Source organism: Pseudoliparis swirei, chromosome 2, assembly GCF_029220125.1.
Source record: "Pseudoliparis swirei isolate HS2019 ecotype Mariana Trench chromosome 2, NWPU_hadal_v1, whole genome shotgun sequence".
NCBI lineage: Eukaryota > Metazoa > Chordata > Actinopteri > Perciformes > Liparidae > Pseudoliparis > Pseudoliparis swirei.
In genome coordinates this window covers 13,422,531-13,436,876 of record NC_079389.1, presented here as the reverse complement: position 1 = coordinate 13,436,876, position 14,346 = coordinate 13,422,531, and the positions used below count along the sequence as shown (strand labels likewise).

The window sequence follows — 14,346 nt, the reverse complement described above, 5'->3', positions numbered from 1 at the left end:
CAAAAGTAGCCCAATTCCGCGGGAAAACCGCGGACCTGGCAACACTGCCCAGTGGGTCATCTCGGGGTGGGCAGTGCCTCTCCCCGCTCACTGTGCTGTCTAGACTAGAGCCTCGAGCTCCGCTTGCTGTCTCATCGGTTCAACCCTGACGCGTCTCTCCCTGGCTTCCTCCTGAGCTCCCAAAGGTGTTTCACATCACAGCGTCTCCTCCCCTCCTCTCTGGCTGCTTTCACCTGTGCATTCCTCCCGTCCTGTCTACATCACTGGCATGGTGGTTTTTTTGACAGGTTTTCAGAATGTGCTCGAGACACAGTTCCAGCACATTGATTGTATTTATCTTGGTTTGGGTATTTTAACAGACACGAGCAAGTCTGCACTACCAGAAGCACAACAAGACAGTCCTTTTAAGTTTAACAGTCACTGGTATTCTCCTCTTCGGCCGTCACGCCGTATCTCCTCATAATTGCATGCAATTAGATATCAATGTGTCGGACTGCAGCCTTTAATTCCCAGTTGATAATCATTTTCCTCAAACAGCAGCTGCAGATCAGACATACTCCACCCCTCTCTGTAATTGAGAAAGGGGAAGATACTGTTTGGATCTTCTTTGTTAGCAGGATTTGAGCTCAGTGGGAGTTCATTAGCTCATTGTGTCCTGTACGCTCTGACCTTCTCTTTTCCTGACTTTGCTTCTTCCAGGTGATGATACAGAACAAGAAGATTGATCTGAGCCACGTGACCTCCAAGTGTGGCTCTCTGGACAACATCCATCACCGGCCAGGTAACAATCAGCCTGCAGTTCTCCGGTGGAGCCGAGAGGCGACATGCGGGTGACGATGGCGGAAGAAAGATCAGCGAAGCACGCTTGTGACAGAAGGTTGCTTTGTGCAATCTCCTGGTCAAAATGTGTGAATGCAAAAGGCCCTGAATCAGATCGAAGTCTCCATGTGACGTGTCCAGGCACAGATGTAAATGTAAATAGTCCCACAGATTATATGTTGGACTTGTGTTCTGTGTGTTTGTGACCTGTGAGAGCGCAGAGCAGGATGCGTAAGACTTGTTGATGAACTGGATTGGGTCACTCCTGGAGAGGGTCATCACTGACTGTGAAAGAAGAACACACACTGGGTGCTCTCTGACTGATGTTTCTGTCCTCAGCCGCTCATCGCATCTGGAATCAGTGTTTCATGGTTTTTAGGTTTTTATAACAAATCAAAACTTAGGTTGACACAATTTGGGATTTGGAACAAGTGCTCATAATTTGGGACTGTCCAGAATATTGTGGGGCGTCTAGTCAAGCTATTTGTGGGGCTTAACTGACCCTCCAAGTTATTACTGTTGGAAGCAATAACATTACTGTTGATCAAAAACACTGCAGGACTCATTTTAATAAAGTACTAAAGAGATTTAAGAACACCAACAGACGGGGATGCATTGCATTCCCACTTTATCTCTCTCTCTCTCTATCTCTATCTCTCTCTCTCTGTGTGTGACTGCTTGAGGTCCTGCAGCACCATCTTCTGGTCCCTCTCAGTCTGTCCGTTCTTTAACTTTATTCACTGAGATCCTGATGCGCATGATGCTCTTCCAGTACAATATCATGTTTAACGCGCCGGGGTTTGGCACAAAGCAAACTTTTCCAACTTTCCGACTTGTCTTTCACCATAAGTCAGTTGCTACCTCCACGTAAACCTGAGTTTGTAACGTAAACCGTTTTTACACTTCCTTTTCTCCTCCCCAGGGGGCGGTAACGTGCGTATAGAGACTGTGAAGTTGGACTTCAAAGACAAAGCCCAAGCCAAGGTGGGTTCCCTGGATAATGCCCAGAACACTCCTGGGGGAAGCTGTGTCACGGTGAGTGTCACTTCCATGATTCACAGGACACACGTTTTTGAGAGATTGTTTGACTAGTATATGTATATATACTATTGTGTAACATTGTAATATTTAAATATATGTATATATTATAGTACGACACGGTTGGCAACAAAAGCCAAACGTGTCGTACTTTATCAGTAAAGGTATTCATCACTGTTCATAAGTAATGGAGAGGTGAATCCAAGTATTCAGATTCATCAACTATTCAGTTTTTTGTTTGAAGTCAACACAGGATTAAGAGCAACATCCTCTGAGTAAAGTTGAAAAGGCGTATCTTAAGTTCAACATTTAAGAGTGGTTCTATTTGCAGTTGTTCTAAAGCCGAACCCACTCAGATACAATGCACAAAATGATTTGAATTTGATATGATATGAAAATAATGCACTTCTTCTTCCCCATTCACATCCTTCGTCACACCACCTGCCTCTGATAGATTGAGAGCCACAAGCAGATGATTCGTGACCACTCCAAGCCACGGGTAGACCCCGGAGCTGAGACTATTGTCCAGTCGCCAGGCCTGTCCAGCTTGGTGTCCCCCCAGCGCCACCGGGACAGCAACCTGTCCTCCTCCGGCAGTCTCAACGTGCTGGAGTCCCCGCAGTTAGCAACCCTGGCTGAGGATGTGACTGCAGCTCTGGCCAAGCAGGGTTTGTGAACACTGGTTCTCTGGATCTCTGCTCTGCACCCCTGGACATCCTCACCATGATCCCTCAAACTTTTCTGCCCACTCCTGCCACCTGAGGCCAACCTCAGCTTAACCACAGCCTCTAAACATCTCCACTTCAAGACCCATCACTCAACATTAAGTAGAGACTCGTATTAGGAGCTACTGTACTTCTTGATTTTCCAAAAATCTGCTATTTTTTGATTGATTCTGTTGGCCTCTCTTTTTCAATGATGTTGCAAACAGTAGAATAGTTCAGTCTGAGCACTGGTTCTAGATTTAGTGGCACATACACAGTTCTGGACTAGGTATTGGCTTAACTGGTCCTGGATCCGTGTTTTGAAGAAGCTACAACCTTTTTTCTACATCAAGTAAGAAGTAATGTGGCTAGCACACCATGCAGCACGTGTTGTTCTTGCTCAGTAAACGTGCATGGACGCCAACCCCCCTAACAAGCCAAGCATCCTTACTGCAAGTCATTTTTGTCATCCAATATATAATATATTCAACAAATATATATAGAAACATGTATAAATCTACATGTCCTAAAAACATTTTAAAAGGAAGCGACAATATGGCTATACAATTACATGTAAAATTGCATTACTGCAAGAACTAGGTCATGTTATGACGAGCATGTATCGATTCTAATATTAAGAGGCTATTTTGTAATCTTAAAAAAAAATGATTTTAGTATGTTATTTCCTCAATTATTGGATAAAGATTAAACAAGTTCATGTTTTGTAGTTCTTAGTTGTTTACAGTGTAATGCTTGGTGACTGTCAGACAGCTGAAGGGAAGCATCTCAGTCCTGTTGAAGAGCATCACACTGCGGAGCAGTTCAATGTAGGCGCCTGTTGAAACATCAGAACGATAATAAACGCTGGAGCAAATTCCACCAACATCCAGCTAGAAGTGTCTCGTCTCTGCAGCGGCAGACATTGAACTCGCGTCGATGGACAGTACAGACGTTCCTCCGCTCACAGGCTGACGTCGCACCGCGGCGGATGACGCTACGAATGCAACCTGAGACTTAGCAGAAGACGCAGCAGCTACTCTGAAATGTGTCTGTGCGTTTGGTGGCGATCCCATGCCGTTTTACAACATATGCTACCGTATCTGGATGTTTTGTTGCAATATGTGGGAGATAAAAGTGGCAAAAAAGATATTTCGCAAAAATACATTTAAAAAGACAATTCAAGACGTAAAACAAAACGGCCGAGGGAACTCGGATCTTGTAACAGCTGTTCGGAAAAAAAGTGTTTGGGTGATCTAGTTTCTTTTTCAGACACCATTTGTTGTACATCCTGCCTCCCGCCCAACTACTGCCCCCACCTGCGATTGTTTGTTTGCTTCTGTGTTTTTTCTGCATACCCCATCTCTGTGCCCCCTTCCCACCTCCTGCTCCACCCCCAGCAACTGTAATTGTATTTAAAAGGTCAAGTAGATGTACGCAGTTTTCTCTTGTTGATATGACACCAGTTACATTAATTAATGACAATAAAAACGACAAAAAGTGAAACTGGCGTGCTGTTTTCTATTAAGATCACAAGACATACTGTTACACATTTTTGGAAATTCCTTTATTTGCCTTCTTGTTGAGAGTCGGATGAGAAGATCTCTCTAATCGATAGTCATTGTCCGCATAGTTCAAGATATGTCAAACTATTCCTTTCAACATTCATGTGCCTGAAGTAATTATACAAAGAATTTGCATCAAATAAATCAGTCATTTGGAAATAAAATGGGAATTTGTGAAAAGTGTATTGTGGCAGAGGATACAAGAAGTTAAGACCTCGGGATGGGTTGGGTCAGGAGTGGCTTCATTACGTGGGTCACTTCACTTGCAGAAAGAGAGACGGTCAGATTGCAAAGGGGGGAGTGAGGGGGGTCAGCATTATCCCACTGCGCCACTAGAGAACCAGTGATGATAGAAATCCCCAATGAGACACGGTGACTTGTGTGAAGATTAGGAAATCTCGTAGGGAAATCAGGACGGCTCGCCGAAGAGGACGAGAAGGAGGTGGAAAAAGCACCAGTTGGACAAAAGAAAAAAACAAAAGAAGGGTTCATTGTCCTTTATTCCCCTGCTTCCTCAGGTGACACAGGAAACAGCGAGTGGATGTCGCGACGCCATGGGGTCTGCACATACACGATGCTCACCACCGCAGTGGCAGGGGTCCTTACACAGACATGATGTGCTTGACGAAGGCTGCAGTTGAGGACCAGAGCAGCACAGAGGAAAGGAATGAGCAAAGAGAAGGATAAGTACATCATCCAATAAATGAAGTTAAAGGATTTGTTTGAAATGAGCACTGCTATAAACAACATCTACTGACCACACCCAACACCATGTCTGGTTCATGCACCATACAAAACACTGTTTATGCACTTTTATAGAATATCAAAGTCTGGGTATGTATTGAAAGGATCTCAGCTTAGGAACACATGTCCACTTGTTAAAGATGTTACAGCTCTGCAGCATATTTCCTTATCTTATGGTTATTTTTTTCAAATATTGGGAAGCTCTCTCCAGAGCCAGAGCAGAAAACGGTGGTCATCAAGTTGAGGCTCACCCTCGTAGTTGATACAGCCGTTCTCGTCCTCCTGTCCTGCCAGGAGAGCGTCAATCTCAGCCTCACACATCTTCTCTCCTGTATGGGGCAGCAGAGCACAACCAGTATTATTAGCACGAACAGGGACACACACACTTGCACACACACACACAGTATACAGAGTGACACAGCAGTGTCCTTGGCCTGACTCACCCAGTGTTGACAGAACAATGCGCAGCTCAGCACCCATCACTGTGCCGTTGCCCTCCTTGTCAAAGACGCGCAGACCCTCAACGTAGTCATCGTATCCCGCCTTGTTTGGGCTGTTGATGATGGTCTGGAGCATGGGCAGGAAACCCTCGAACTCGAGTCTCTTGGCGATCATGTCTGCATGAACGAGGAGAGAAATATCACCATGTCAGTTACACTCAGAGGTGAACAAGCCAGGCAGGTTGACGAAACATGTCAACACATGTTCAGCATCAATTATATCTACACTAAAATTTTAAAAGTGTGGAGTCACTTAGAAAAGCACTGTTTGGCACAATGAAGATAACACTAAAGTAATCAGAAATACACTCTATACATTGTTAATGTGGTAAATGATTATTCTCTGTGGTTTTTAATGAAATCATTATTATCATTATTTTTATTATATTTTCTATTCATTTTGCAATTTATTTGATAAATAAAAGTGTGAGTTTTCATGGAAAACACGAAATTGTCTGGGTGACCCCAAACTTTTGAACGGTAGTGTATATCTGTCCCTTTCTAAGACAGGTGATACTTCTCGACAGGCGTTTAGTTTGCAAGGATATATGTTTTGTATGTTTCTGTATTTCTCCCCTATAATGCTAATGTGTATTTGTGTCTGTGCCACATTGCAGAGGGAGGTAGAGCACTTATTCTGTCAGTCATGATTGAGCATCACGGTGCTATTTTGGTTTAAAGGTTATGGAGATTTACACCCATCTGTCTGCTGAGACCAGATCAAAGGCACACGGGAGAAGAACAATGCTCTGCTTATTTATGATATTATCAAGCAAAATGCGTGATTAAAAACCTGACTCACGGTGCAACACCAGACCAACATCTCAATGGAAGAGAGGCGTTGTTGCACTGAACTTCAAGGGTTGAAAGAATTAACTTTGTTGCATGTCTGACGTCTCTAAACATACCGGGAGAGGATGTGGAACTATACTCAGCAATAAAGTTGCATTGCATAGTATAACTCATAGTGGTGTACTGGCACTATGGGTCTAGATGCACTTTACATATAAAATGTATTATTATTATAAGTTGTATCATTATTACTTAATATGAGGACACAGTGCATTCAGCAAGGTGAACATTTTGAACATCGGCTAAACCATTGGCTAACAGCACAAGGAGGATATCCCGCACCAGAGTATTTACTCTATATAAATATACAAGTGATTTGAAGGTGGAGATTTTGCGACTTCTGTCATTGCTTCATTTCTGAAGCATTGTTGTGGCAGATCTGGTCCATGTGTTCATTCTCTAACTATAAAAAGACATTTTAATTCACTGATTCCAGCCATAAGATGTGCGCCTGATAATGTCTTCCTCTTAATACATACCCACTTTAAAGTTTCATCACAAAACTGTGCCACCACCATGAACATCAGAGATGAATAAAAAACTAAAAGTGGTTAGTGCACACACTCTAAACATCACCTCAGATACATTTACCCTGTGAGCTACTATACCATAAACCATGTACTGTAATAATGTTTACTTGAAAGAGCTGCTCGTCATTACTAGCCAGGACACTGATGCCATACAACACACTTTACAAACTATATATTATCATTATCATGTCTAGTAGTCTGCAGTAGCCTTTCAGTCCAAAGAATAACTGAATTATTGAGGAATTAAATTTTTTAAGGAATTATTTGTAGCCAATTTAAACAAAACAAGTATCCATAAAACCCGAACATAAAGACGCAAATCAATTCAACTAATTCAGTGCTAGAACAAATACTGTGAATATCTCTCACCCTCAGCGTTCGGCATTCCCAGCAGTCTGTTGACCTCCTTGTTGGTGGGGTTCTGTCCCAGAGCGCGCATGATGTCAGCGACCTGGTTGTAAGCCACCTTGCTGTCGCCCACCCTGTCGAACAGACCGAAGGCCTCCCTGTAGTCTGCAGAGCGAAGGAGAAGAGGATACGATCGCCTTCATGAATCCAGGAGTCACCAACTGAGTTCTGTTTGTGAGGTCATCTTGTGACGTCGTCATTTTGCACGGTATCATTTATTTAAAAAAAAATATTGCTATTCAGTAGCATTTTACATTGAAAGGTAATCTAGAGTATGCTATCTACAATTTGTTTAAAGGACTATCCAACTAAAAAAAACCATATCAGTGTTGCAAACTCCTTTCCAATGAAAGTAGCAAGATGCAGAAGATCTAAAAGTCTCTAAATGTAGCAAGAAAGTCGCTGAGGCGCCAACATTGATCAGTCCTCCCTCAGAAGCCACTCCCCCAAAACGATCAGATTGAACCTAAACAACAAACATGGCTATCGATAGCACTCACATGTGTACAGCTGGCAGCTTGTGGAAGACTATACCAATGAGAAATGAGTACACAGAATATGTGCATGCAGGTAGGAAGACAGGCAGGCAGCCCCTCCAATCAGTGACATGATTAGAGGGGCTTATTAGAGTCTTGTGACGGTCGCAAATACCATTATTATTATTATATTATATTTAGTGCTGTGAAAAATAACGCGTTAACTCAGTTAATTAAATTACAGGTTTAACTTCGTTTTTTTTTTTAACGCATTTAACGCATGCGCAGAATGAGCTTTCCAATCCGTCTGTTGTTGGTCGTCTCGAACCAGCAGCATGTCATTCTGTCTCTACGTGTCACGTTAACACGACTCCGATCCCCGTCTCGCCGGATGCCGGCGTGTGTGCGCACATCGGGACGAAAAAAAGTCACTTGCACCAATGTTTTAATGCAGGGGTGCTCAATATGTCGATCGCGGTTGCCGCAGAGTTCAGATGCCGGTCTTCGCGCATGAAAAGTCACTAGCACCCCCCTAACTGTTACTCATAAAATGTAGTCAAACAAAAACGGAGCAAATCACCGTGTTCATGGCCCGGGCAAAGACAGCGCGGTCTCCTGGCTTCAACACGTTACTGTCAGGGAAGACACAGCGCACCAAAAAACTTTTTACTTTTTCTGATTCCGCTAGCTCTTTGCTAATTTCCGCTAGTACTTCCGCTAATACCTCCGCTAATACATCTACTTAGAAAGTGTATTCTGTATGTTTTCTCCGTCGAAATGTTGCAAGACCCGACTTGCTGCATTGATCGCGACTTTAGACATTGTGTGTTAGGGCTCCTCTTGTGAAAAATTATGACGAAATAAAAGAAAATGTATATGTTCTTTGCAAAGATGAGGATATGTTGAATGCTGGGATACCAAACATGCCCATGTTTATTGACGTGGTCTGCGTGAGCGAGCCGTTTAAAGGGAAGGGGAGGGGCTTAAGGACGCCGGCGTCCTCAGTGGAGTGGAAGAGGTTAACCCTCCTTTACATTTACTAACATATTTTACCCTCGGGGTCAATTTGACCCCAGCAATTAAAACCTACAGAAAATTATTAGAATTAATATTGCTTCCCAAGTTTAAGTGTGAGGTACTTTATGTTTGTTTGTTGACTACCTAAATAGCCCATTAAATATATAAAAAAGTTGATATTTCTTATAAGTTTGACACAGTGAAAAACAGCCTGGGGTCAAATTGACCCCAAAGAACACCGACATTAAACATTGAATGGGGTCAAATTGACCCGAAAGGCAACAGGAGGGTTAAACATTCTGTTTAGGATGAAGATGTATTAATGTTCCATATGGAAGAAAACTGCTAAATAACTGCTGAGTTGCAGCACCATTGTATAGAAGAATGTATACATGTATATATCCGTCTTTTGTCATAAATCTCTATGTTCTCACAAAATATACCGAGAATATCGGTAATATGTGATTAATCATGATTAATCCACAGAAACCTGTGATTAACCCGATTAAAAATTTTAATCGTTTCACAGCCCTAATTATATTCCATTTTTGTCGAAAGATCCCCCTAAATGCTACATACTGGACCTGTAATTATTAACATCCTTTCAGGTAAAACACTCTTTGCAGCTCCAGCCAAAGACTTTATTTAGAATAAATGTATGTGTTCTGTTTTACAATGAATATCAATCTCAGCATGTTCTATTGTTTTCCCACAATAGGACCCAGTGGTTGCGTGTCACCCAGTTAGCTGTGGCTGTTGTACACCTGGAGGAGGCAGCTTCTCCACAAACTAACAAGGGAAAGATATAAGGACAACTTATAACAGGGGCAATATGTCTCTATAGATTGTTGAATTATGGACCGACTCAAGCCCAACTCTGTCATCACTTACTATTTCTATCACAGCTGTCTCCTCTCTCTCTCTCTCTCGCTCTCTCTCTCTGCAGCGCTATTGGCTCTTTTAAAAGACCACCTTGGAATTGACAAACATAGCTGAGAATATGAGCCCCCTCCTTTTAAAGGCAAGGCTCTCTGTGGGCGAGCTGAGTAAAAGAATGCTGACTCGAGTGTTACAAGCAGCCGATCAGACGACAGGTGTGGTCAGGTGGTGCCCGGTCCGGGGTTGCAAGGGACCAATAGCTCGTAGGGTTTTTCCTTTTCAAACATTAAATAAAACACTCTGTGGTGTCGGGCTGTGGTTAATATGTTATGTCTGATTTTTATTTTTTTTACTTGAACCCAGCTAATTTACTGCTTTTCTTTTATCCTCTCTTGATGGTGACAATACCGTCACAAGTTTCGCACTGGATGCACAATACATTACTTTTTATGCACCATTGTTTGCAAAAAACTGAGCATTCAGCCGAGAAACTATGGTTTTGTTTAAAGGACCCCATATTGGGGATGCTTTCTTTGTCATATATCCGTTTGAGTTTGTATCTGTTTCAACCAAGAAATGACAAACAAGAACACATCTTTATCTCCATTGTTTGACTTTCTAATGTGAATGGATCTATTATGGCGTGTCTAATTGTCCAGACGGCTGGCCAAGAGAACGATAAGGGAAGGAAGTTGAGTTTTCAGAGCTGTTTGTTGTGTCACATGGTAGCACGGGTACAACGTGGTGTACTTACCATCAATCTGGTCTGGACTGAATTCCACCTAGAGACCAACACAAAGCAGCCATATTTGTACAACACATACGAATGCAAGAGTTTTGACATGCCATCGGATCGACAACACAACCGCAGGCATTCACAACCAATAAAGACTAATTGATCAGGTCTACAGAGGGATTAAACTAGTCTCTTTGCCAAAATGAACTTCACATGGTGGCATCCGATCGGTGGAGGTCCATCTTTAGCCCCATTAACATGTCCACATTTGGTGTCACCCTGCATGGACGTCACCCAATCTGTTAGTCCAATCCCAAGAGCTGGGAGGGGCGTGGGGGGAGGGGGCGTGGTCTACATCATGGTGAGCTGTCCATGGTTCCAGTCCTTCGCCTCATTCATCTGAAGTCCTTTAAACCGGCTGCTACTCTCACGTACTCACTCTTAACTGAGCATCTCCTCATACAGAAATGGGTTCATTCTGGTTGCGATGTTTTTTGTCACCTGGCCACTGCTACGGTGATAATGGACGTGCATTAAACCCACAACCCCAGTTCAATTTAGATTAGAACCACAACCAGCAATCCTTTACGAGGATATGATGTTCAATTAAGTTGCATTTGCACTGTACATTTACATTGACACCTATGATCACATACCTCGGTTATGTCCCTATTTCAAATGTATTAAATATAAATAAAACACATCTTGGTTTGTCTGGGGCCCTCCCCCCCTCAAGAACCCTTCTGGGAACCACTGAAGTTGGACTACTTTTGTCATGCAACTCTCGTAAAAGTCTTATCCCAGCTCTCCCGGAGCAGCCATCATGCTGTCTCCATGCCGCAGAAGGCGACATGCATTCACGCTCATTGTACCTTGACGGCGGACAGGTCGATGACGGGAGCTGCGGCGGGAGCGGGGGCTGGCTCTGGTGCCGGTGCCGGTGCCGGTGCAGGTTCGGCCTTCTTGGCGGGAGCCTTAACGTCCTTCTTGGGTGCCATTTCAGCTGATCGGATGACAACACTAGGAGTGTATCGCACAGAGTGGAGTGGACTCGGAGCAAGGCATCACCTCCGGGGCCGATATATATATCAGGCTATTTTTTCTCTTGACCCCCGCCAACGTTGTCCCTGCGTAAGGATTGGATGGCGCTGGAGGGGGTGTGGGTCCTCTCTAAACATGGAGAAGAGGGCTGCGGCCAGGACCTGTTTGTTTACGCCGCATATCTATAATCAAAAGCGAAAACACTGGGGAGGGTGTGAACGGTTCCCTGGGGATGTCAGATTTTCTGCGGACCACAGGTCAACAGTTCCACTTTTACGACGTTAAAAGACGAATACAAAGCCCAATTCCACCTCTGTAATCTGATGGGATAAATAACACGAATCCTTAAAGCCTTTAATGAGCACTGAAGAAAGGGAGTCAGCGTTTGCTATCGAGTGAAGAGTTGTGCACAATCTTACTCATTCCAGTAAACACCAGGGAGAAATGTATGTTTCAATGAATGGTCAGGAATGATATATAGTTCCTGTTCATAACTATGCCATGAGCTCTAAAGTCTAGAATCAGTGCAGATATGAAATGTATTGAAGCTTAACTTCACCTGAATATCATGATTCATGATGTATGATTTATGTGTATTTTTTTCCCTATGGTGATTCGACTATTTTTTTATTTACCATAATATTATTGATATTGGCGTGTAACTCATATATTACTGTAACTGCTAGACTTATCATTGGCTCCATCTTTACCAACTGCTGTGTAGCCAAGCATTGCACTGAACCTTATCTGAAATATAGCATCGATCCCAGGGTTTCCAAAACGATGGTATATATTAGCCAACGCCAGGTTGAATTGGAGGTCAATTTATATAAAATGTGTATACAATGATGCTCAACATAACTGCATTTGATGTCATGGTGTAGCCATATAGAACATGACGTATATGTTTGAATATTTAACTCAGTATGAGCATCTTAATCTGACTTCAGCCATGTGATGAAACAAACACATTTGGATATATCAGTATTGACTCCACGCAGTGTGGAAAACGTCAGAAGAAATAAATGCAACTGGAAGTTTGTGGAAAGAAAAACGGCAAAGAAGTAACTGATCAAACTCGTTCAATGTGTCCTGTCGAAGGAGTCGGCTTTAGGTGGACAGGTGGTAGAAGACGTGTCTGGGAGGTCTCATATTAAGCCATTGTTTATTTCTGTCCCTGACAATGTGAGTTGAGTAGAACAGCACCTGTGTTCAATTTGGTGCTTTGATGGCAGGGTGAGCGGTCAACACCACTCCCAAGGCGGATGTGACGTAAAAGCACCGGGTGATGGAGATGTCGTGAAGCTTTCAGCTGCTGATGTCCGTAACCTAGACGAGGCGAAGAGTGCAAATTCGGTCTCCTTAATTCTATTCTATATGTGTCTCCCAGTGCCAGTGTCACAGGCCCGCCCCCACCACCACGACAGGGCCTGATGACGAAGGAACTGCATGAATTCCTCCACCCGACGGCGCCCTCCATCCATCCACCCCCCCCCCCCTGCTTTCCCTCACCCTATCTCCACGAGGGCAAGCCAGAGAAAGCCTCAGTCCCTCAGCTGTCATCAGGGCTCACCCGAGGCAACCCACTGCACCTTCTCCGAAGTCTGACTTCCCCTTACCCCCTCCCCCGAGAGAAACTCTGCCCGAGTCCTTGCATCTGTGCTGCAGTCCAATCTGAGCTCCACGATAGAGTCTTAATGGAGTTTGCTTTAGCAACCTGAACAAACGGGTTTCTAAATATGTTGGGGTGTACTGTTACTGACTCATTCTAAGTATCACATTCGCAAAGACAAACAATCTTTCCTTCTCAATAAGCATATCGCGATTTACTTATTCATTCATCATCTTCTATGGGAAAGCCATGCAGGAGCTGTGAGGTCAGATCTTTTAAAAGGCCGAAGGGGCTTCAACTGCACAATTAAGGCCACAACAGTGCCACATGCCATGTCAAGATCACTTTCAACCCAGAATGAGGAAACTCAATTATAAGGTTGACTGTGTTTCCTGCCTTTTGTTTACATTTGGTAAAGCCTTTGTCTTTATGCTAGGGAGGGAAACGACATTATGTGCAGCATCTGCACAGGAGAAAATATGCAAATCAACATTTCTAAAGTTCTTGTTAGAAAAGCCTTCCTCAAAAGGAGACGATGTACACGTCAATTGGAGTTTTATTTATGCTCAGTTTGAAGCCACATACGTTGGCGTAGTATATCAAATCCTACAACTCTAGCCAAAACAACCAACACAGAGGCCTGCTTAACAACACTCAACTCGACAAACCATAGCAGCAGTTAAAAGCTGTCTTTCACCACGATAGACAGATAGATAGATAGATATATACTTTATTAATCCCCAAGGGGAAATTTGTCGTCACAGTAGCAGCACCAATAAACTAAACACACGAGAATAGACTATAAAATATAAAATATAAAAAACAGGGATGAAAGATATAGATGTATACAAGTAAAATATTAAATACAAAATGAAGTATATATATATATATATAAAATGAAACATATATGTATATATATATATACTGTATATACACACACAAACAAATATAATACAATGACTGTGCAAAGTATACAAAGTAATGATGTGATGAGGTCTGTCTCCATTTTTATTGGAATGCAACAACACAAGCTCCAGATGTGGCTCTTCTCATTGCATGTGCAATACCATCACCAGTTAAGGAAAGAGATTCCCGATGATTAATTGTTGGGTTATACGTTTTTCAATGTAAATCTCATTAGTTCAGTGTGCCACGCTCACATTTTCTTATGAGCAAAAGTACAGATGAGTCTGATGAGTGTCATTCATTTTCCAGGAATCTTGATTTTTTTTCTTTTCTTCTAATGGCAATCATTCCAATACTTAAAAATAGTAAATTTCATTTTTCACTGAAAACCAGAAATGTGAACTTCATGCTGGCGAAAAAGAGGATCACCTCATATGAGTCATTTGGATCTGAACGAAATGTGTCAATCCATCAAATATTAATAATTGAGTCTGGACCATTAAGTCGAGGACCAACCGACTG

The 14,346-nt window shown here is 42.8% G+C and overlaps 2 protein-coding genes across 4 annotated transcripts in view; one reads left to right on the top strand and one right to left on the bottom strand.

Moving 5' to 3' along the window:
* Positions 1 to 4,064, top strand: part of map2 (microtubule-associated protein 2) — a 37,859-nt gene extending 33,795 nt beyond the window's left edge. For all 3 annotated transcript variants that reach the window (XM_056425429.1, XM_056425420.1, XM_056425432.1), the window contains 3 exons: positions 700 to 781; positions 1,742 to 1,854; positions 2,312 to 4,064. In XM_056425429.1, the coding sequence (XP_056281404.1) occupies positions 700 to 781; positions 1,742 to 1,854; positions 2,312 to 2,533 (417 nt within the window). In that variant the 3' untranslated portion in view covers positions 2,534 to 4,064. The remainder of the gene's footprint in view (positions 1 to 699; positions 782 to 1,741; positions 1,855 to 2,311) is intronic.
* Positions 4,065 to 4,108: 44 nt separating this feature from the next.
* myl1 (myosin, light chain 1, alkali; skeletal, fast) lies at positions 4,109 to 11,326 on the bottom strand. The gene is made up of 6 exons (XM_056425439.1): positions 11,138 to 11,326; positions 10,284 to 10,311; positions 7,119 to 7,262; positions 5,311 to 5,484; positions 5,119 to 5,196; positions 4,109 to 4,754 (listed from the first exon to the last, which is right to left on the bottom strand). The coding sequence occupies exons 1-6, from the start codon at positions 11,261 to 11,263 to the stop codon at positions 4,726 to 4,728; spliced, it is 579 nt and encodes a 192-aa protein (XP_056281414.1). The 5' UTR covers positions 11,264 to 11,326; the 3' UTR covers positions 4,109 to 4,725.
* Between the last annotated feature and the right edge of the window lie 3,020 nt (positions 11,327 to 14,346).

Coding starts and splice junctions, on each gene's coding strand:
- myl1 (XM_056425439.1), bottom strand. CDS start 11,263: ATGGCACCCAAGAAGGACGTTAAGGCTCCCGCCAAGAAGGCCGAACCT. Junction 10,312..11,137: donor TCGACCTGTCCGCCGTCAAG/GTACAATGAGCG, acceptor GTTGGTCTCTAG/GTGGAATTCAGTCCAGACCA. Junction 5,197..5,310: donor CATTGTTCTGTCAACACTGG/GTGAGTCAGGCC, acceptor TGCCCCATACAG/GAGAGAAGATGTGTGAGGCT.